This window comes from Hippopotamus amphibius, chromosome 7 (genome assembly GCF_030028045.1).
Source record: "Hippopotamus amphibius kiboko isolate mHipAmp2 chromosome 7, mHipAmp2.hap2, whole genome shotgun sequence".
NCBI classification, from domain to species: Eukaryota; Metazoa; Chordata; class Mammalia; order Artiodactyla; family Hippopotamidae; genus Hippopotamus; species Hippopotamus amphibius.
In genome coordinates, this window is record NC_080192.1 from 127748111 (window position 1) to 127770779 (window position 22669).

The 22669-nt window shown below is 48.0% G+C and overlaps 2 protein-coding genes across 2 annotated transcripts; one reads left to right on the plus strand and one right to left on the minus strand.

The window, feature by feature from the left end:
- The first annotated feature begins 499 nt into the window (after window positions 1-499).
- On the plus strand, window positions 500-2107 carry UCN (urocortin). Its single transcript, XM_057741486.1, has 2 exons — window positions 500-1301; window positions 1559-2107. Exons 1-2 carry the CDS (start codon window positions 1285-1287, stop codon window positions 1950-1952), a joined length of 411 nt encoding a protein of 136 aa, XP_057597469.1. The 5' UTR covers window positions 500-1284; the 3' UTR covers window positions 1953-2107.
- A 200-nt stretch (window positions 2108-2307) lies between these two features.
- Window positions 2308-21201, minus strand: TRIM54 (tripartite motif containing 54). The gene is made up of 9 exons (XM_057743221.1): window positions 20680-21201; window positions 7051-7223; window positions 6336-6507; window positions 4657-4752; window positions 3715-3948; window positions 3434-3456; window positions 3193-3317; window positions 2950-3042; window positions 2308-2635 (listed from the first exon to the last, which is right to left on the minus strand). Exons 1-9 carry the CDS (start codon window positions 20845-20847, stop codon window positions 2625-2627), a joined length of 1095 nt encoding a protein of 364 aa, XP_057599204.1. The 5' UTR covers window positions 20848-21201; the 3' UTR covers window positions 2308-2624.
- Window positions 21202-22669: the final 1468 nt, after the last annotated feature.

Below are 22669 nucleotides of genomic sequence, written 5' to 3' on the forward strand. Positions count from 1 at the left end.
CTGGAGCCCAGTCTTCTTTTACAGATGAGGACACTGAGGTTCACAGACGTGAGGTGATCTGTCCACACCATAAGTTAGTGGCAGAGTAGAAACTTGAACCCACATGTTTTAGTTTGAATGTTTGTATACTCCTCGAATTCATATGGTGAAAACCTAATGCCCAAGGTGAGTGGGGCCTTTGGGAAGTGGTTAGGTCATGAGTGCAGAGCCCTCATGGGATCAGTATGCTTAGAAAAGAGGCCATGTGAGGAGATAGCAAGAAGGTGCCATCTATGAACCAGAAGGCAGGTCCTCACCAGACACCAAACCTACTGGCACCATGATCTTGGACTTCCCAGCCTCCAGAACTGTGAGAAATAAATGTCTGCTGTTTACAAGCCACCCAGTTTATGGTATTTTTGCTATAGCAGCTCAAACAGACTTAAGAAACCGAGTTTCCTCACTTCCTACCCAGTGGTCTTAACCTGGAGGTCAAAGATAAAGTAATACTGCTGCTGTGATTCCCAGGAGAAAAATTAACTTGGCTACTCTCCTGGTTTGGGGCAAACCTAGAAGCAGATGGACCAGACTTTTGTTGTCTGAAAGCACCCTGAATCCAGAGCCCCTCTGTTTTATGGTGCCTCAGTCAGACAGCCCTAGAATTTAGATCCTGGGACTGGAAAGAGATCAAGAATCCTGGCAGCTCAAGCTGCCTCAGTCGCCTCTTGTGTGGGCATCATGGTGGTAGCTGAGTGCCAACAGTGCTGTCCTGATTGCCTCTGTTTACAGAACTGATAAGTAGGGAAGGGACTGGATCTGAGCAGAACAGCATTCTCCCAAGGCCTTTGGCCACTTTTAGAGGCTGAGGACAAGGTCAGCACCACGGACAGCCCCCCGGTCCAGCCTCCTTTTCGTACGCCAGAGAAGAGATCTGGACTAGTCTGGTCTGGGGACCGGCCCCCTAGTCACTGCTGGCTGTTCTAAGCAAGTGGAGGACTCTCATGGCTCCCAGAGCAATCTTTATGCCCCAACAGGCTTCTCCCTCTCTTGAGCCCGGTGTCACTTCCAGAGACCGAAGTCTAGTGTCCTGAGGCATGCTCCTTGGGGTCTCGCAGCCGCAAGGGTCGGACTCGAAGCTGCGGCTGTCATTGCTCTACAATCAGTGCATGTTCCTCGCTGACGTCAGCCGGAGCTGTCCTGGCGCTATATAAGGCTGGCGGCGGTCCCGGGACAGACCCCGTGTTCCCCAAGGCGCCCTCAGCCCGCCCCGAGGGACAGACTGGAGCTCCGTCCTGCAGGGTGCAGATGCTCTCCGGCAAACTGTGAGTGGCTCTGAGCATCCGCCCAGACTCCCTCAGCACAAGGACTGAGCTCAGCTCTCCCACCGCGACCCGCCAGGAGGGAGGGATCAAAGGGTGGCACAGGACTGGGCAGCGGCTGGGGCTGGAGGGAAGGCTGTGGGCACCGGGCGGCAGTCGCAGGGACCCGACAGGGGAGCTGGACGTGCACGGGGAGGGGAGTGGCGCCCCCTGCGACGGCCCCAGGCGCACCTAACCCTGCGCTGCTCCCGTGTGTCCAGGGCCGGTGGCACCATGAGGCCGGCGGGACGCGCGGCGCTGCTGGCCGCGCTGCTGCTTCTGGCACTGCTGCGCCCGGGGAGCAGCCAGTGGAGCGCGGCGGCGGCGGCGGCCGGGGTCCAGGACCCGAGTCTGCGCTGGAGCCCCGAGACGCGGAACCACGGCGGCGGGGCCCGCGCTCTCCTCTTGCTGCTGGCGGAGCGCTCCCCGCGCCGCGTGGGGCAGGGCCGATGGGGACCCGGGATCGCAGGCGAGCGGCCGCGACGGGACGACCCTCCGCTGTCCATTGACCTCACCTTCCACCTGCTACGGACCCTGCTGGAGCTGGCGCGGACGCAGAGCCAGAGGGAGCGCGCCGAGCAGAACCGCATCATATTCGACTCGGTGGGCAAGTGATCAGCGGGGTCTGGGGCCCCGAAAATCTCGACCCCCACCCCCCTCCCCGGGGCTGAGACGTGCGCGACAGGAACTGACCCAGTCCCGCCGGGGCAGAGCGGCCTAGGGATACCTTGGGCACCCTCCAGTGTTACTAGTTTTTAATAAAAGTGCTGAAGAGCCGTTGGCCTCTGTTGTGGGGCGCGGGGAACCGCAGCAGGGTGTGAACCCGTGGGAAAGTGGGGCCTCCCAGGCCGGCGAGAGGGAACCGGATGCTGCGGGAGGGCTCCACGAGAACGGCTTTCAGCCAGGGTCCTGTGGTCCCCATCGTCCTCAAGTCTCCCAGGAACTCAAGCCCCAGTACCGCTGCACCACCCCCGACCCTCTTCTGTTGGCACTGGGCTTGCAAATCCGTGCCTGATATCAGGGAGGTGCCCAACAGGGGTTTATTCCACTCCCGCCCCCCAAATGGTCCCAGATTTGGAGAAGGGTGCGATGGATGGTGATGCGATCGTCTCCGAAGCTGAGGCTGAGTGAGCAGTGAAAGGAGCTTCGGGTCGGGACGAATTAGCCCTTTATTGAGCCCCTCCCCTGTGGCGGGGCTCCAAGCTGGGTGGAGCGGTGGTCTCTGCTCAGATCCTTCGCCACCCGAGCGGTAGACCCGGGGTGCTCAGGCTCCCCAACGGGAGCGAGTCAGTGCAGGCCTGTGCCCGGGAAAGAAAACTCTGTGGGCGGGCGCTCCAAAGAAACAAGGCAACTCCGAAGCCCAGCTCACTCCCATTCTCCAGCCAGGAGGGTTTCTCCTCCACTTCCCCACCCAACCCAGACTCCCAAACCCCCAAAGGAATGGACGGTGGGAAGAAAGTTGTACTTCTCCACGCGCGCTAGGGGGCGTGCCCCTCCCGGTTGAGGCTGGGAGTAGGGGCTCCAAGCGATCCCCGATGCAGCAAAGAGGGCGGTAGCCGGAGGAGAGGGCAGGAGCTGTACCAGCCAGACCCCGCCAATCCCCCGCACTCACCTTCCGGCCCACCCGGCCGCTCTTCCTCTGGCGCTGCGCTGCCCTCCACCCCGTCCAACGCTGCCTCCTCCTCCTCTTCCTCCCCAGAAGCACCTGGGCCGAAGGAAGGCTGGATGAGTTGGAGTCCCCGATTCTCTGGCCGTCTTGCCCCCATCCCGCCCCCACCTGGAGGGTCTGGATGCCCAGTCCTAGCGGCCCGCCGCCCCCTCCCATCCCCGCTCCCTCCCATCCCCGCTCCCTCACCTGGCTGGAAGTCGATGGTCCTCAGCATTTCGGCCACGTGCTCCACGCTCACAGTGAATTGCTCCATGCTTTCATAGCCCGGCTCCGGCCGGCCCGCCAGCTCCACCTTCGACATCGTCCCAACCCTGTGGCAGCCGCAGCGGCAGCGCCTCAGCTGGAAAGTCCCCGCACCCTCCCCCACTCCCCGAGGCAGCGGAGCCCCCGCTGGCCCTTCCTTTCTCTTCCCGCTCCATCTACTCACTTATTGATCAGCTCCTTGGCCTGCTGCAGGGAAGAAAGGAGGGTGAGAGTAAGCACTGTGCCAGCCTCTGGCGAAGTCCCATTTCTGATGCCCACCGCAGTCCTGCGGGGTCGGGGGGATGCGTGTCCCAATTTACTAAGGAAAAAATGGACTCAGAGGGGGTGACTTGCCCAAGGCCATGGGGCAAGCAGGTGCCAGAGATAAGACTTGAACCAGGTCTGCCGGTGCCAAGGCCCCCACTGCAGCCACTAGACAGCCTGCCACCGTCCCCCAGGGCCCACCTGCAGGTAGAGCGCCATCTGCGGTTCCTCCATGGACTGGATGGCGGACTCTACCAGCTTCGAGGATGCCTCCAGGTGGTCTCCGTACTGGCGGATGAGGCCCCTGACACGCTGCAGCTTCTCCTCCTGCTCCCGGGCCAGTGCCTGCATCAGCTCACCCTTCCGCTCCTCCAGCACTGCACACAGGGCCTCAAACCTCTGGTTTAGCAGCTGCTTCTGCCTCCGGCTGTTGTCCTGAGAAACCGGGAGCAAGGATGAGAACTCATAACTGGGAGAGCACAGGGCTACTTGTCCCACTCCCCACTTAATAGAAGTCACAGAGAGCCAAGAAGAAAAGTGACCTGTCAATTGCACCACAAGTTAGTGGCAGACAGAGACAGAGCTCCAGCCAAGGGATGCTGATTCCCAGATCTTTTCAGTAATAATAATGATATATATTTTATTGAGGATTAATTGACATATTATATTAGCTTCAGGTGTACAACATAATGATTCAATATTTGTATGTATTGTGAAATGATCACCACAACATGTCTAGTTAACATCCAGCACTACACATAGATCACAAAATTTTTTTTTTCTGTGATGAGAACTTTTAAGATCTACTCTCTCAGCAAATAACACTATGTTTTAAAGCAGCTTCATAAGTGCCATCTATACCTCTGGTCCTGGTTTTTACTTGTATTATCTCATTTAATTTTCAAAAAGATCCAGTGAGGTAGCCACCATATCATTCTCCTCATCACTATTTTATGTAGTTAAAAACAAGCAAAAGAGAACACAGAGAAGTTAAGTTACTGGACCAAAGTCACAGAGCTAGTGAGGGACAGAGCTGGGATTCAAACCCAGCAGCCTGGTGGGCACATCCCACTACTTGTGATCCACCTCCAAGAGCCCAGAAAATTCCACCCTCCCTCCCACCACCACCCATCCCAGGCTCACCTCGATGGTCTGGCACACCTCCTCCATCTGCGTGATCACTGCTTGCACACGGTCATTGCCTGCCACCAGCATTGCGATGCCATCACTGAGCTCACTCTGCCACACACACAGGCCAGCACTTAGGGCTGGAGGACCTTGTCTAGAGCTGTGCCCCTCCCACCCTGGCCAGGGCTGCCCAGGAGAGGAGTGCCCCCTCCACTCCACCATTAGGGCATCTTCAGGGCAGCTCTGACAGAGATCTAGAGAGTTTGGAACCATTCAAGAAGTGTGGAAGCACATTCTATGGATTCTGGAAGGAGATGGAGAGAGGAAGTCCTCCACCACCAAATGAGAAAGCAAGAGACATTCACCAAATATCCACCAAATGCCAGGCACTGGGCTAGATGCTTTATCTGTAGATTCACGTCTTCCATCAATTTTGAAAAATTCTTCATGATTAGCCATTAGGATAATATTGCCTCTTCTCCAGTCTCTTTATTCTCTCTGTGACTCTGATTAGATATGTTAGACCTTCTCATCCTCAACCTCCTCATCTCCCAGTGCTGTATTCTAAGTTATTTTTTCAGTCTTCTCTTCCATTTTTATTACTTAAAAAAATTTTTTTTGGCCATGCAGCATGGCTTGTGGGATCTTAGTTCCCCGGCCAGGGACTGAACCTGGGCCCTTGATAGTAAAAGCTCAGAGTCCTAACCACTGGACCACCAGGGAATTCCCTAGTCCTCTCTTCCTGAGAGAAATCTGTCATTTAATTCATTCTTTGAATGTTTTATTTTAACAATTATATTTTCATTTCTAAAAGCTCTATTTCTTTGTCAAATCTGCATTTTTGATAGTCTATTATTATTTTTAAATTCCAATGCAATAAAAATTTTAAACATTTTATACAAGGTGGCTTTCCATTCTTTAATAATTCCAGTATCTGAATTCTTCAAGGGTCTAAATCTGTAATTTTTGTTTCTGCTGACTTCACTCATGAGTACATTTCTTTGTGTATCTTCAATCGTGAGCTAATCTTTTGTTGTTCTTAATCTAAGAAAAACCCAAGGCCTACATTGAGGGTTTTTCCTCCAGGCAGAGTTTGCATTTGATTTTGTTGAAAGCCAGGTGGCACAACTGGCCACTTTAGGGATTCCTGGGATTCCAGTTTAACCTGGGATCCTTGGGTGTCCTCATTGCAGGTCCCCCTCCTTTTAGGAGTTTGGAGGCATAGTCTCATCTCTCTAGTTCAGTAATAATTTGCCCTGTGGGAAATCCTGTCTTTTCTGTGCTTATCATTCAGGGTTTTGCTCTCATCTCACTCCCCCCTCCTCCTCTCCCCACCTCAGCCGCACTTGGAGCTTTCCTTTACTTCCTACGTGTCTACGAATTTAATTTTTAAATTATGTTTTATGTAGAATCTAGTCGTATGACAGAGATGGCCTTGAGAGTTCTTGAATCATACTATATCCATTTTTCATTTTATCCTCACAACTCTCAGAAGTAAGCATTTTCATCCCCATTTTACCAGGAAGGCCAGAGAGGTCAAGTGACTTACCCAAGGCCACACACTGAGTCACACATAGAGCTGGGACTTCAGCCCTGATCTGCCTGCCTTTGAAATCAAGTAGAGTCAGAGGCTGCAGTTTGAGACCGTGCTAGGTCCCCACCCCCACACGCCCGCTCCCTCCGCTGCTTGATACCTTCTGGCGTTTGTAAATGGTGGGCAGTGGGGCCACCTCACAGTCCTTGTGGGCACCGAAGACCTTGCAGAGAGAGCAGGTGGGCACTTCACAGCTCAGGCAGTAGATGTTGATTTTCTCTTCTTCGTGCTCCTCGCACATGAGGTGCTGCTCAGCCTTGGAATGCAGCGGCCTGCAGGGGGCAGGCGGGGGCAGGAGGCTCAGGGGCCAGGCTGGCGCGGCAGCAGTGCGAGGCCCCATCAACACCTTCTCCTCAGCCTCCACCACCCCCCGCCACCTTCTCTGCCACTGCGGCTGGTGCTGTGGCTGGGCAGGCGAGTGACTCCCAAAGGGCTCTTCATTTGAGGAATAGAGCTACAGGGCAGAGAAGGCCTAGATCCAAGAGTCGTCTCTACTCCAGGGGCAGAGAAGTCCCAAGGGGCGGGAGGTCACGGAAGGTCGGCAAAGACCTTGCTGGTGGACGGCCAGCCTCTCCCCAGGTGAAGAGGGGAAAGCACTGACCAGGAGTCAGAGGCCGCCTGCGCTGGGTGACCTGCCGAGCTGGGTGACCTGCTGAGCTGGGGGCAAGTCCCTCCTCCTCTCAGGTCCAGTCCTCTCATCACTAAACTGAAGAGGCAGGTTGATCATTTCAGCTCCTCCCTTCTGGCCCTGATGGGTTCCCTGGCTGTGTCCCAGGCCCTGCACTTTAGAGAAACAAGAGACCCTAACAGCTCACCGGGAGGACTCCTGCTTGTAAATGTCAATAATGTTCTCCACTAGCAGGTTCCGCTGCAGGCCGTAGACACCATGTCGGTCCAGGACAACCTCATGCCTGCAAGATGGGCAGCGGAAACGGCCACCCGAAGACACAGTGGTGGAGCCCCGGGATTGCCACAGAGGGTTCGAGGCCTGTGGGGACAGGCAGCATGAGAGAAAGGCACAGTGAGTCACGGGGGAAATGGGAGAACGAGGGGGAAGGTCATGGGAAGGTCACAGGGGCTGGGGCGTAGGAGAGTGGTGGAGGGGAGGCATCAGCCCTTTCCTGTGGCTGGGCGTTCCTGAGAGCAGCTGCAGGTGGGTGGCCATGGAGACCTTTCCCACCTTTGCCTCATGACTTAGCCCACCTGCTTGAGTGTCCCTGCATCTAGAGCCTAGCTTGATCAAGCATAGTCAGGGCAAGAGCTCCTGAAAGGGGCCCAGCTTGGAGCTGTGGGGAGACACTGAGCTCGGCGGAAAGGCTGAGGCAGGAAATGGACTCTGAGCGGTGCAGCCAACGTCCTCCAGCCTGGGGCTCTCACGGGCCACACCTGGGGGAGATTCTCTGCAGCCCTGGGCCGGGGCATAGAGACAAGTGCTGAACAATGGGGTAGACACATCGAGCCGGGTAAGTTGGGGAAACCACCCCAGGGACTGGGAATTAGGAGCCCTGGGTTCTCGTGCTGCCCCTGACACCGTCCTACTGTGCATATTTGGGCAAGCATTCAACCTCTGTACAATTAAGGACGAGATTGGATTATTCACTCTGCCACAAACATTGAGTGTGTCAGGTAATTTCTAGGCTTTGGGGATAAGACATGAACAGGTACTTCACTACCCTCAGGAAGAGCAAACCAACAATCAATCCAGTGGGTTGGGTGTTATGACAAGAGGAAGCTCAGAAGAAGGACTTAGCAGAGATGCTCACCACTTTCTCCCATTCACACCTCTTTGAGAACTTGCTCCATCCCGTCCTAGGAGGGAGAGCCCTGCCATGGCCCAGGCCACAGACGGTTGGCTTAGAATTGAGGAGGTGATCACCTGACCCAATAGAATCAATCAAATTTTCTCTCTAGGAGCTTGGAATCAAGACACAGAGGCTGAGGTGACTAGACCACGCGCACCTTTTGAACGGAAAAATGACTTGTGGAATTGGGCTAGGAGCTGACATTGTGGCCACCCCAAAATCTGCAAGCGGACAGTATGAGGGGTCAGACACTGTGAACAGAGAAGGCTGGTCTGTAGGGAAGAGAAGGAGTCGATCTGGGGAGAGCAGCAGAGATGAAAGACTGGTGGAGACTGCTTGTTCCTCAATATTCACCTCTTCTTCTTCAACGATAAAGCCCCTGAGTTTTTAGCAAGGCACGTGGAATAAAGACCATGTGACCAAGCCTCTCTTCCAGCTGGATGTGACCAGGTGACTATGTTCTGGCCAATGGGATATAGATAGAAATGTTTTGTGCCATTTCTAGGAAGTATCTTTAATGGGAAGGGTGTGCCCTCCTCCTCCTCTTTTCTCCTTCCTGCTGGCTGGAATGAAGATGAAATGACACAAGTTGAAGCAGCCATCTTGAGTCATGAAGTATTCACATGTCGAGAATGGCAACAAGATAAAAGGAGTGAGTCTCTGATGAGGCAGTCCTGGACTGCCTTCCCATACTTTCACTGGAGAGAAAAAACAAAGTTTTACCTACTTGCAGGCATTGTTATTTTTGGTTTTCTATCTTTTACAGCTGAACCTAATCCTAATTGGCTGGAAGACCGCGCACTCCTAGAGAGGAATGGAGAGAGTTATCACCTGTGACTTTGTATGTTTAGATGTATTTCCCGCAATTGGGTTCCATAAAATTCTCCTAATCCTTATGCTATACATCAACCAGAAGGACCCGAATGCATGTGCAGCAGCACTTATAGCACATAGAGGACATCCAAGTCCAGAGTCTTATTTGATCCTTTGGTAGCAGGAGATGTAGGCAAGGCAGGACATGTGGCACCACTGTGAACTGGGCGACCTATCTTGGGGAGAGTGATAGGCATATAGTAAATATTACATTTGGGGGGAGTTTCTTGAGAATTATAAGAAGTTAACACTTTAGCCCACCATAAAGCTAGAACAGATTAGCTTGAGATTACCCAAGGCTGTGTTTGTGTATTTGTTCTTCCCAGTAACCGGAATTATATGAATATTGTTGAGTTTAAAGACTGGGTTAAAGTGTGAGATCACTGGGCTTTTGTTTGCTTAATACAATTATCTTTCAATATTTAGAATCTAAGTGAGTAAGGTGGTATTAGGAGAACTCTAAGCCTGCAAACTCCTGGAAGGATTACTTCTCTTTGATTTGCTGGTGGCAAGCATATAAAGGTGCTCAGTAAATGTCTGAATGGGAGGAAAGGGGGCATATTCTAAAGTCTTGGCCCAGAGCAAAGACAAACTCCTAAGTAGCCTCTCCTAACCCCTCTCCTTTACTGCACTCCTCCTCTATCTCATTATTTAACAGTCAACACGTTTTGAGGGACTATTATGTGTCAAGTGCTGTGCTATGGACTTTCAGACATTATTGAATTTAACCCTCAAGAATTTCTTGTAAAGTTGGTGGAGGAGATGAACATTTACCCCCTAACTTGGACTACAAGAAATACAACAACAAGGCTAACACCTATTGAATAATTAGCTTATGCCATGCTTTGTTCTAAGTCCTCGTACTTGTATTAACTCATTTTATCCTCATATGATTAGCCCCATTTCAAAGATGGGAAATTGTAGCCCAGAAAAGTTAAATAAATTTGCACATGGTTATCAGATAATAGGTGGCAGCATCAATATCTGAACTTAGGCGCTCTGACCCCAGAGGCCATCCTAATAATCATTTTTCTACATTGTCAGATACAATAAAATTTAGGCTGATTGAAGAATGATGCCCAGAGCTAACATTTGTCTCTCTGAGCCTCAGGTGAAACATTTTAGCAAAAGTCATGAAGGACCACACATCAACCCTTCACACAGGAAAGAGAGGACAGCCTAAAAATCAACTTTGCAACTCTGCAACTGTGGATTGAAGTTATTTGAGCAGAAATAAACAAAAGATGACCCATCAAACCAAAACCCCGCGTGCCACGGAGCACTACGAGGGCCCAGCTGGCAACCAGTATGACCTGCTCAGAGAGAAAAAAATAGCTCAGATCTCAGGGGAGACCTCCCCCACAGATCTACACATGCCCCCATGGTAGATAATTCATCATAATTCATCAGATTCAGTGAGAAAAATCATCTGAGGCAACGTAACCAAATGGGACACTCAACTGCCTACTAATGCAGGTCATACCCCTCTGTTAACCAAAGCACCCAAAGAGCTAAACAGAGATTACAAACCAGTGACAAACTCCAGCTAGCCAGCCAGCATTTTAGAGAATAGTGGAAGGAAGCCAAGGTAAACAGGGTTGAATGCAGAATTCACCCTCAGCACCAGATAAAGCTACCCCTATTCAAAAAGGAGTGATAAGCCAACAGATCTAACAGGAGCGGCAAGCCAAGACAATACAAAAAGAAAAGGGGAAAGAAAGCGTGACAAGCAAAGGACAGATGAAGAAAACCCCCTGGAAGAACTGCTCCAGCAAACAATTCAATTTCAATCTAACATTTTTTAAAGAAATGAAGAAAAAACATAGTCTCTTTGATTAAAGAAGAAATACAAGTGAACAAAGCTGAGAGAAAAAAGTGAGCTGGCAGAATTAAGGAAAGTAAAATATGTTATCAACATAGAAAATTCACACTTGACACAGTAGAAAGTAGAATCTATGATATGGATAAAAGTCACATAGATTTTAGTAGAAAATAACAGAGACACAAGTAACCAGGACTACGTGCTACAACATGGATTAACTCTGAAGATGTTGTGCTAAGTGAAATAAGCCAGTCACAAAAGGATGAATACTGTATGACCCCTCTTATATGAGGTACCTGGAATAGTCAAATTCACAGAGATAGAAAATAGAAGGGTGGTTGCCAGGGGTTGGGGGAGGGGAAATGGGGACTTGTTGTTTAATGGATACAGAGTTTCCATTTGGGATGATGAAAGTTCTGGAGATGGATAGTGGTGATGGTTGGACAACAATGTGAATGTTCCTAATGCCACTGAACTGCACACTTAAAAATGGCTAAGATAGTAAATTTATATTATGTATATTTTACCACAATATTACAAAACAGAAGAAAAAATAATCAGGACTTGTTGGGTGCTCTTGGTCAAGGGTCCTACTTCAGAATCCCCGCAGTGAGGACTGACCTCAGGGATTGACCTGGGGTGGCCAGGTGAAGCACGCTACGCCTTCACTGCTTCCCCAACTGCCAAAGAAATTTCTTTGGTAGCTCATTGCACTGGCTAATCATGGCCATTCTCCCAGGACCAGGGGCTCTGAGCGGCAATCAATACTCAGGCAGTCAACCCTCAACCCCTCGTTTGAAGAGCATCTTTCTTGGGAGCTGGAGAGCACACAGGGCAGGAGGGGGGAGGGTTGCCTCTCTTTGGCCATGGGCTGGTGCTGCTCCCTGGAGCAGATGCCACAGCTGAGCACAGCTTTGTCATTCATCCCTGCGTCCCAGAGTCCCTCCCTCTTCCACAGTTCAACTCCTCCTGCCATATCCTACCTCTGGTCAGCTTTCCTCCTACCTCGAGGGCACTCCTTTTCTGTGATGGCTTCGGCAATGTTTCCCCCACCCAACTCCACACACCACTTCCTTTGCTAGCCCCTGAAGTATATACATATATACATATGTGTATATATATATGCCCTTTGGTACTAGGGCTAAATTTGATAGTAATAAAATAGTGAAGTTTTTCTTTTGGATATTCTGAGCCCTCTAGCTCATGGCATGTTGCTAGCTTATGTCGCTAGAGGTCCTCACTGTGCTATCCATGCGCTCAGTGTTTCCCAAATTTGGTACATACTGAGGACAGGCATGAAGATCTTAGGTGGTATGAGGATGGACATTTAAATTTTTTATGTGCTTACCTTAATGTATATTAGAAAAAATAACCAGGCATAAAACTGGTGATTTTTCATGGATTTTGTCATTTAGAATGATAAATATTTCAGCTTTAAAAGTGAGTTCTTTTAAATGGAGACACAAGCATAGCACAGGTGGTTCACAGCTTTTGCAAATGGCAAGATGGTGAAACAAGAATGAAGTTTGGGACATTTGCTCTAACCCTTTGCTGACTCCCTCCCCTTATCAAAACTTGTGTGTCTTGTGTCCCAAACCTTTTGTAAATTCTAGGTGGCTTCCTTGAGAAAGTCATCTGTACTGGATATGTGGATAAAATTGTATCGAGGATGGAAGATGCCTTAGAGGACTGGGGCAGGGAGGGTGGGGGGGACTCGAGGGGGGGGCGTCAAGGAAGGGAGGGAATACGGGGATGTGTGTATAAAAACAGTTGATTGAACCTGGTGTACCCCCCAAAAAAAAAAATTGTTACCCATTCTTGGTAACATCTCTATATCTTAACAGAGGGTATTTAATGCAGAATGATATAGGGAAAGTAGCACTGATCTGAAGATCTGGTTTGGTATTTGCCATTTATGACTTTGAGAAAATAATTTCTCTTAGGTCTCAAATTTCCCCAGATCTGAAAAAGAGGATTTGTGCTTAGCACTAGCTCCCTTCAAAGGCTGATGTTTTCTAAGCAATGAGCCTTAATGGATATATTTATGGTAAGAATACTGACTAGTGTGGGGGAAGGGATTTATTGGTTTTTAGAACTCCCTTCTCCTCTCACACCTTGCAGGCCACCATGTCCCTCTCTGTTTAACCTTTTGACTCCTGTGATCTGGGATCTCACTTGTTTTTGCCACTCCCTAGCTGTCCCTGGAGCGCCCTCTTCCTGTCTGATGTCAGCAGTTCCTGAAATCCCATCTCTGAAATGGCCCTAGTGTGTCTAGATGGATTTATACATTCTACAATTTATATCATCTGTGAGGTTTAAATTTTATATAATACACATGTATTATTTTTGTAACCAGAATAAACACTAAAATTGCTTTTTCGGATAGTTAACATCCTAGTTATTTAATAGTAAAGATTAAATGAGTTATAGTGGAATTATGCAACTATCTTCAACAGTTCTTAACATAGGGAGAGACTCATGAAAAAAAGCAGGATATAAGTCTATAAGTCTATATAGATGGTAGGCTCTCAGTTTTGAAATGGGGGATGGGATTTACAGGATTTTAAAATTTCTTCTTTGTAGTCGTCTTTGTTTCCCAGATATCTTTAAAAAAAATTTTTTTATTTGGTTGTGCCAGGCCTTAGTTGCGGCAGGTGGGCTCCTTAGTTGTGGCATGCAAACTCTTAGTTGTGGCATGCATATGGGATCTAGTTCCCTGATCAGGGATCGAACCCGGGGCCCCTGCATTGGGAGTGCAGTCTTATATACTGTGTCACTAGGGGAGTCCCACCAAATATCTTTATACAGACCATGAATTATTTTATAAAATACATAAAATAAAATTAAATATTTTGGCAATAGTTTCCATTGAGTCATAGAATTGTGGGTTATTCCTTCCTTCTTCTTTTTTTTAAAATACAATTTCCAAATTTTGTACAAGGACTTTGGGTTGGGGGGAGGGTGGGTAGAAAAGAAAACCTTACTTTAAAAAAATGCAATGCTCAATCCTGCCGTGAATGAAAAAGTGGTGCTAGAGTGCCAGATGAGTTAACAAGAGAAAATGCTACTTAGGAGACCATGAAGACTTATGTTAGTTCAAGGGAGGAGGTATTTAAGAAGATACCATTTGAAGACAGGGCAGACAGGAAGCAGGAGCTGGTCATTAGAAAAGAGTTTCAGGAGACCAGAGATACTATAGGAGCTTAGGTTACAGATAGAGGAGTCATGGGCGGGGGGTGATGTGGGGACCTAGAAAGGTTAGGTTTTACCATGAAGGGCTTTTAAAAAAAAAAAATTGTGGTAAAATCATCGAGGGTTTTGAATTCAAGGGTTAAGATCTGAACTTAACTTTATAGGCAAGGTTTCTAAACTGCAAGAGAAAATTAGAGTGAATATTAATCTAACAGAGGTGATTTGGATATATGGGAGAGGAGACTATGGCTTTTGCTTCTGATCTAAAGGCACAGATAGTGGCAGCAATCCTGTAAAGACTAGGGATGCCAGAGGTGGAATCTGGCCAATCACTTGGCTGTGGGTGGGCTGTGGGGAAAAGAGGGAGTCAGACAATTCAGGCATTTCAAGCCTGGATGCTGGGAGAACTTACCCTGGAGGCCACAGCCCCAGAAAAGATCCAGGATTAGAATTTCAGGGGTCTGTGAACCTCGATGGGAAAACAATTATATCTTCATTTTCACTAACATCTAGCAGAACTTGAGCATGTTCCTCAATTATGAAGGTAAGCAACAAACCACATAGGTTTAGCAGTACCTGTGACTTTTCCACCAACAGAAATCACAGGTATTTTCATATCACATTAGAGTTGTTGCTCAAATCTCCAAAAACAATTTATGCTTATCACTACTTCTAAACTATAATAGTTATTAGGCCCACTGTTCCATCTCTTTTTTTTTTTTTTTTTTTGGCCGCACCATGCGGTAAACAATGAAGTTCCTCGGAGCTAATGTACAGCATGGTGACTATAGTTAATGACACTATGTTGTATACTTGGCATTTGCTAAGAGAGTTGTAGACCCCGCATACACAAAAATGGAAACCATGTGAGGTGATGGATGTGTTAACTAGCTTGACTGTGGCAATCATTTTACAATGTGTACATATATCACATTGCCACGTTGTATACCTTATATATAATTTTGTCAGTTATACCTCAACAGAGCTGGGGGAAAATGTTTTACATAAGAGCAAAAAATAAATAAAAAGTAAAATTGCAATAATTTTTTTAATACCACAGATATAATTGGGGCGATATCCCCCTCGTTGAGACTGCATGCTGAGTTCTAATGCAATCGGTTTTCTTTATAATCATATATGTTATATGTTATGCACTTAAAAACACTGTTCTTAAAAAAACTGCACATACATTGTCCTTAGAAAGGATCCATAGGCATCACAAACTGACAAAGGGATCTATGGCACAAAGAGAGATCCCTTCCTGCTCTGATTGTGAGTCCCTAGATGGTCTCATCACAAATAGGAACTTTATACTCTGAGGTGCAGATGGCAACCTCCTTAGTACACCTCCACAGCTGCCAGTCTCGACCCTGGGCTAAAGATCTCTGGGCTGAGCAATCTCCAGTGAGCATAAGCAATCTTCTGCTTCTGTTTATCTTTCTGTTTCAAGACTAAGAAATAACTGATGACTAAGAAATAACTCTATAGTACATATAAATGTCTTCATTCTTTCCTTAAATCTTAATTTACACAAGGGAGCCAGCCCGATAAAGTAAAATTTCATGGGCCAATAATGTGATGTGTAGAGAAAATTCCATCACTCTAGGAAACAGAACACCTAGATTTATGTCCCTACTCTGTCTCTTTGTTTGTGTGACTGTATCCTGTTTCTTGCGTTCTCCCCTGTAAAATGGAAATAACACAGATTCTAACTCAAATGGAATTACACATGTGAAGGTACTATATAAAGTATAAAGCAGTGTACAAACTGTTATTAGCAATCCTAATCTAGATCTTAAAAATATATCACCAGGGCTTCTTAGGTGGCACAGTGGTTAAGGATCTGCCTGCCAATGCAGGGGACATGGGTTCAATCCCTGCTTCAGGAAGATCCCACATGCTGCGGAGCAACGAAGCCCATGCACCACAACTATTGAGCCTGTGATTTAGAGCCCGTGAGCCACAACTATTGAGCCCATATGCCGTAACTACTGAAGCCCACGCATGTAGAGCCCATGTTCTGCAACAAGAGAAGCCACAGCAATGAGGAGCCCGCGCACTACAATGAAGAGTAGCCCCCCGATTGCCGCAACTAGAGAAAGCCCACATGCAGCAGCGAAGACCCAACACAGCCAATAAATAAATAAATAAATAAATAAATAAATAAATAATTTAAAAAAGGATGTAAGCTAAATATTAAAAAATAAATATATATATCTATATATATATCTCACCACACAGAACCACAGGACATAAAATAACTGTTCTTTCTTCACTATGAAGGATAAAATGGAATGGAATAAATACATGGAATTCTAGGCCATCATCAGGGGTTTTGTTTGGCAAACATGCCATGAGCTGTCTATCTTCTAAGCTATAAGGTGCCTTCTATTGCTTTTGTAAAGGTTCATAGCCTCCAATAGAAACGTTCCATCTAGAAAGATGCTCTGTGGATGCAGTTCCTCTATCAAATCTATACTTATCTCAGAATGCTGTCCCTCTTTCCTGGCTATTCAGGGGGATGCTGACTGGGGATACTGGCCCAGGGTGTAAGGGGGCTTGTTGGAGGCTACCACCCCTAAACTGCTGGCCTGGCCAATGATGAATAGTGGACCATGCAGATCTTCTGAGCCAGACCCTCAGAACACACTGGAGACACTGTGGGGAAATGGTGGCAGAAGACCAGACATTTGGAGAAAAGTTGAAGAGCTTTAGAAGAATCCAGGTGTTGGAGGCAAAGGCTGAGCTGCGGGTGGGGGAGGGGTTTTGAGGGGAGGGCTAGCTCTGCCCAACAGAACCTAGCAATGAGCGTGGCACAGGGGTTTGTGAAAGGAGGCTGGCTGAAGGGAGGACTGGTAAGCAGAAGAGTGAGCCAGGGCAAGACACTAGTAACAGAATGCAACGTCCCGAAAAAAAAAAAAGGAAATCCATAATGATATTTCTTGAATTTGTGAAATCAGGTTGCTAGAATTACAAGGATATTAAAGCGAAGTTTAAAACCTCCCTTTCATCCATATGTGTGTAAAGAGGCTTGAAGAAGTTAAATAGCCTGCTTTACGTCACACGGCTAAGTAAGGAAGAAGCTGGTGGGACTAGAACCCAGGAATGCTGAGTCTCTGTCCATGATTTTGTTTCCCACTAAAGCCAGTTTCTTCCCTAAAGTAAGTAAGATCCTAAGCCTGCTACGAGGTTAACACAATTCACAAAATTTCAATGGACCAATTTCTCAAAAAGGAGACCTGCCCAAGGCTGGGCTGGGGAGGGGACATCTTGGTGCCCTCAGGAGCAGGTGGAAGTGGCCAAGGAGGCAGGCTGTGTAGGGTTTTCACCGGTTAGCCTGTACTTGATGACAGCAGGTTCTAACAAACAGCCAGTAAAAGAAGTGGAATTTGTGGTGAAGTAAAAGGGGTCATCTCTTTCCCAGACTGTCCTTTATGAGGGAAGGAGGCCCCTTTCTTGCTATTCCCATCTCTGTAAATCTCTTCCTACATGGACACCCTCCATAAAAGCTGTTTCTGAACAATCTTCTTACAAGGACTTCTGGTTGTCTGCTAAATTACAACAGACTGCAGCTCATAAACAAGTGCCCACAGTGAAGTGGAGGCAGGTATAAAAATAAACCGAACACTGTTTTAAAGTAGTTTAGGAGTGAATAGAGTTTACAAATTCAGAAACACATGGGAAGATGTTTGTGTCAAACTCCCACACCGACAGCTTTCCTCTAGTCAAAATGCTTGGTAGCTGAGTGGGTGCAAGTGTGGGGAAAGAGAAAGAGAGAAATTAGAGGGGGTTAATGTGGTGTTTTAGTGTTTTATCCTGTTTAAATTCAGAGAGAGAGCGCGTGAGAGAGCGCTGTATCACAGCTCTAAAGAAAACTAGTTAAATTGTGATGGCAACTATGTAAAAATATGTATGAAGACAAGAGCTTGGAAGTAATACGCAAACATGAAAATAATTGTATTGGTGGAGTTGGGATGATGGATGATTTCTTCCCAAATTCTTAATACTGTTCAACATTTTCAGTGAAAAATGTTTTTTTTGGTCATGCTGCACGGCATGCAGGATCTCAGCTCCCTGACCAGGGATTGGACCTGGACCCCCGCAGTGAAAATCCTAACCAGTGGACTGTGCAGGTAATTTCCTCAAAGAAATAGTTTAACTTTTAACATTTTGTTTCCTGGCTCTTTTGCTAACCTGATGTTATAAGATCACCACCCCTCCAAATTCTTGTTAGTTGTCCATCACAGCAGTTTTTAGGACAGCAAAACACTGGGCATCATCTAAATGTTTCAGAGCACAGATTAAATATATAGACTGTGACCCAGTCATAACAATGGACCACTACACAGCCATGAAAAAGGAAGGTGCATATCGGAATGTGTGGACACGGAACATCGGCCAAGAGAGTGAACAAAGGCAGGTATAGGATGAATGTATTTTAAATATGTGTGTGTACACACACACACACACACACACGTATCTGACCATGGAAAATTTCTGGAAGGATACCCAAGAAAGTTGGTAATGGCCACCTCCATCTAGAGAAGGGAACTAGAGAGGGCCTGTGGTGAAGACTCACTTTTCATGATTTGTATTCCTATAGTGTTTGAAAAAAAATGTGTGTGTGTAATATACTGGTATCACTTTTCTAAGTCCTATTAACTTTCTAGGTAATGTTCTAAGGGTGTTCACCCTAAGTAGTTTTAAGATAGAGAAACCACAAGTCCTATTCTTGTCCCCATACTTCGAAAACAGACGATCTGATTATGCCTAGAGTTGTCAAAATGTGGAGGCAATGTGTGAAAAAACTAAATATGCTCATCTTTCAGAGGGAGATCTACTGAGATGTACATACATAAGTGCAGCTGAAGAACTGGGTCAGCCTCCCACCAGGCTATCCCAAATAAAGCAGCAAGGAAATGAGCTGTTCACTCTTCTTTCCTTGGAGGGCTCAGGGGTGCTTTGCACTTTAAAAGGCACACATTAGTTCAGATCCACAGAATCATCCCAAAGCCCTGGGAATCATGTTATCTCCCAAATATTTTGCACAGGGTTTGACCCAACAATTCCCAGGTCTCTCAGGGCCCAGATTAGTATTCCAGAGCTTCAAGGAACCAAAACAGTGTGTCTGGGTACAGAGGACTGACTGGAACATCTTCTAGCCTCCATATGTAAGACCTGTCCCTGGGTCCTCTGTCCAATGAAACTGTGTGTCATGCACTTTAATAGTCTGACCACTTTTTTACAGAACACGTTACCTTCACTTTCAGAACTTTTCTTTGCTTTCAGGCTCTAATGTTTCAGGCTCTAATGAAAGGATGTTTCACTACAATCCATGAGAAGGGATGGCAAAATCTTTTTGTCATTCCCTCCTAGGCATCTCAGCCTGAAGGATGTTCAGCGTTACTTAAACCAAAGGAAAACCCAAGATGATGGGCAAGGCGTAGCCTCTTGTACAAGACAGGGATGAGCAGACCCTAGAGAGGGAAAATCACTGGCTCTGAGGTTCTCTGGAGCCAAATAATGGCAGGTTTGGACACTTAAAGGAAAAGGAGATGGGAACAGGCCTTGATGGGAAGATGGCAGAAGAGACCATGGAGTTCGGTGAAGATGGCAGACAGCAAAGGGTGGGTCACAGGACATAGCTGTGGAATGACCTGAATCAGCCAGCCTGTTATTTTCCCCCGAACGTGCTGCCCCCAAAGAACTTAAAAGGGAAACATCCTCTTGGCTAAGTTGAAAATCACCATGTTCAACACATTTCCTTATAATTTCTGATCCTGATGAAGAATATGTGCTCATGACGTTCCTTATCGCCGCCATGCCTGCCAAGCCAGCCAGCTCTGCTCTATTCTGAGTGTTTACTTCATTTGCAAGGATGTGTGTGTGTGTATCTGCCTTTATCCCTCACGCTCCCTGATCTTTGTTCCATTTTACATATTACTAGAACCTACACCAGGGCACCGGGCAAGAAAGAAAACCCATTTATATAAACCATTCTGATATGTGCTTTGGTTTTTGAAACCAGGAGCTAAAACGATATCTGTGAATTTCATTAGCTGTGTTTGCTCCATGACCACACATAAGCCAAAACTCGTTACATTTGGGGGAAGTAAAATTTGTCCTCTGCCTTCTTCCTGCTTAAGTGACCTCAATCCCTTTTAACCAGCAGGTCCCTTTACTGACCAACCTGAGGTGGGACACAGGTGTGAACTTCAGCTGGAAGGAATCCCAGTCTCCTGCCCACTGTCTAACTCTGCCCCCACAAAGACGGATGCATTCAGCCTTGCTTTAAATACAAACAGCTTCACTGTCATCACGGACCTTTCTTACAGAATTTATTTTTTAATGTTTCATAATCTCATTGCTATTTTCTCCAGATTTTCCACATTGTTCTCGAAATCTCAAACTCCCAACTGGAACGCAGAGTCTAGCGCAGATTGTCACACGGCCTGGTGTAGGATCACTTCCCTCCCAGTTCCTATGGGGGTCTCCTTTCCTCTGTAGACACCAGCATCCCAGCGGCAGCCCAGGCACAGGCTGTACTCGCCAGCCTGCAGAGCAGCTGCTGACTCATGCTTACTTTGGGATCCGCTAGGACCCCTGGCTCTTCTTCTGCTTGTCAGCCAGGACAGCAACCACCCACCTCGTGGAGCCCTTCTCCCGTCACCTTCTGGGAGCTCAGCGCTGACCTGACGAGAAGTCTCCCACACGTCTGCACTGCTTCACCCTGCCCCGCCCCTGCCCCGGCCCACCTGGAAGACATCGTTGGCGCACTTGCGGCACAGGTTGTGCTGGCAGGGCAGGATCACCACCGGTTTGGAGAACATCTCCAGGCAGATGGGGCAGATGAGCTGCTTCTCCAGGTTGTCCATGCTGTGTGCATCCCCTAGCAGCGGCTTGAAACCCACTGTGAAGTTCATCCCCTCAGCGATCGTGCCTGCCCTGGCCTTGGCCCTGGTCCTGGCTTTCCTTCACTGCCTCTGGACCCTTCCTCGTTTACTTTAGACCGTCTGCAGATTCTTCTGTTCCCTTCTGTTGCTCACTCCTGAAATAGCTCTGCTATCTCTTCTGTCCCTTCCTCTAACAATTTGCCTTGTCTTAGATAGCTGTTTTCAGACACTCCTCTGTTGCTCTTTGGTCTTTGCTCTGTACCCCAGCCAGGCACATGTAGCTTTTTCTATCCCTCCCTCCCTGAAAGGCTCTGTCCCGGGAAATTTCTCCTTTTGTTTCCCAAACCACTCTTGTCCACTCTGTGGGCAGCACTGCTTGCCTCTCACTCCCCAGAGAGGAGATTAATTTTTAATGTGGGGGTGGGGAACAATGGGCATCTGTGTGTGACATTCCAACTCCCAATTTAGCTCATGTAAGGCGAGCCACAGCTGTCACCGAGTGAGTGACCCTGACTCACTTAGGAACGGGTGACTCCCTTGAGCAAGAGCGGGGGTGAGCGTCACCGCTTATGGTGGAAGGTGGGACGGCAAAGGTGCCCTCACTCAGGGGGCTCCCGTGAGCCCCTGACCCCATGCTCTGGCCTGGGCCCCTTTTCCAGGGCAGTGACATGGACTCTGAATTGGCCTGTATGAGAGGCGCCATACATGGCTTGGGGTGGGAGGAAAGATCCTGGTGGGCCTGCAGTCAGTGAATGTTTCTGCCTCTGAGGCTCAGCCAGTGACCTTGGTCCTCTTCCTCTGAACCCCTATGATTCAGAACGAGGGCAACGGAGATGGGAGAGAGGCTCTGGTTCAACACTTTTGGTCCATTTTTGTTCGTGCCCAGACCTTTCTTATATCCCCCTAGGAAAAGAAGCCCGGGGGCTGGAGCTGGCAGGTGTGCCAGGGCCTGGAATGACCTCGTGAGCATGCTCCTGAGAAGGTGCAGGCTTCTAGTCTATGAACACATCACTGGAGCCACTCCAAGGACTTTAAATTTGTTAGGAAGTCGAGAGAAGCTGAGCTGGGCAGAAAGGGCCTGCCAGGGACCTATTTTGGGCACCAGGGGAATTTCAGAGCACTGACAAAGTCATCATCACAAGGCCCTGGGAGCCTCCGCCCCAGCTCCACAGTTGTCCTGGACTCCTGCTCGCCAAGGCAGGCTGCTCTCAGATGTGCGCTCTGGTCCTCTATCTTTTTCTCCTATTTCTTCTCTATCTCAGGCACAATTTGTCTTTTTGGGGTCCAACATATGCACTGGGATTGGACAAAAGCTCTTTTATTCACTGACATTCCTTAGCCCCTCTTCCAGTCAGGAGAGAGAAGTTTGAGGAGTTACTAGGCTCTGACCCTGCGTGGACGGGAACTGGTGTGATGAGGGTACGAAACAAACAGGGTGATGAGGCCCACGTGGGGAAAGGGTCTGTAAAAGTGCGATCTTTACCCTATCATGCCCCAGTTTTAAGAACAAAACAAACAGTGATCAGCTTGCATAAGATGTGGTCAAAAGGATGGAGGGAGGTAGGCACGGATGTGTGAACTTCAGTCAACCCACAGGCCCCACGCTAATGGGTGCTGTGCTGGTAGCTGCAGTCCAGGGAGAACCCAAAGGTGGGATAACAAACCCTAAGCCAAATGCATTGATACTTTTCCTGAGTTGTCTCATGCTGGTATGGAATGAGGCTGGCAATGCCAAGGGCATGGGCACCAGAGGAGGATGAGACCAGCCCCCAGAAAGGTGCACTTGTTTAGGAATCAGGCTGACATTAAGAGTTCTTGGTACGCAGAGTTGCAACAAAGGAGGGTTAGCTGA

Coding starts and splice junctions, on each gene's coding strand:
- TRIM54 (XM_057743221.1), bottom strand. CDS start 20,847: ATGAACTTCACAGTGGGTTTCAAGCCGCTGCTAGGGGATGCACACAGC. Junction 3,949..4,656: donor AGGTGTGCCAGACCATCGAG/GTGAGCCTGGGA, acceptor CCGGTTTCTCAG/GACAACAGCCGGAGGCAGAA. Junction 3,318..3,433: donor GCCAAGGAGCTGATCAATAA/GTGAGTAGATGG, acceptor CGGCTGCCACAG/GGTTGGGACGATGTCGAAGG.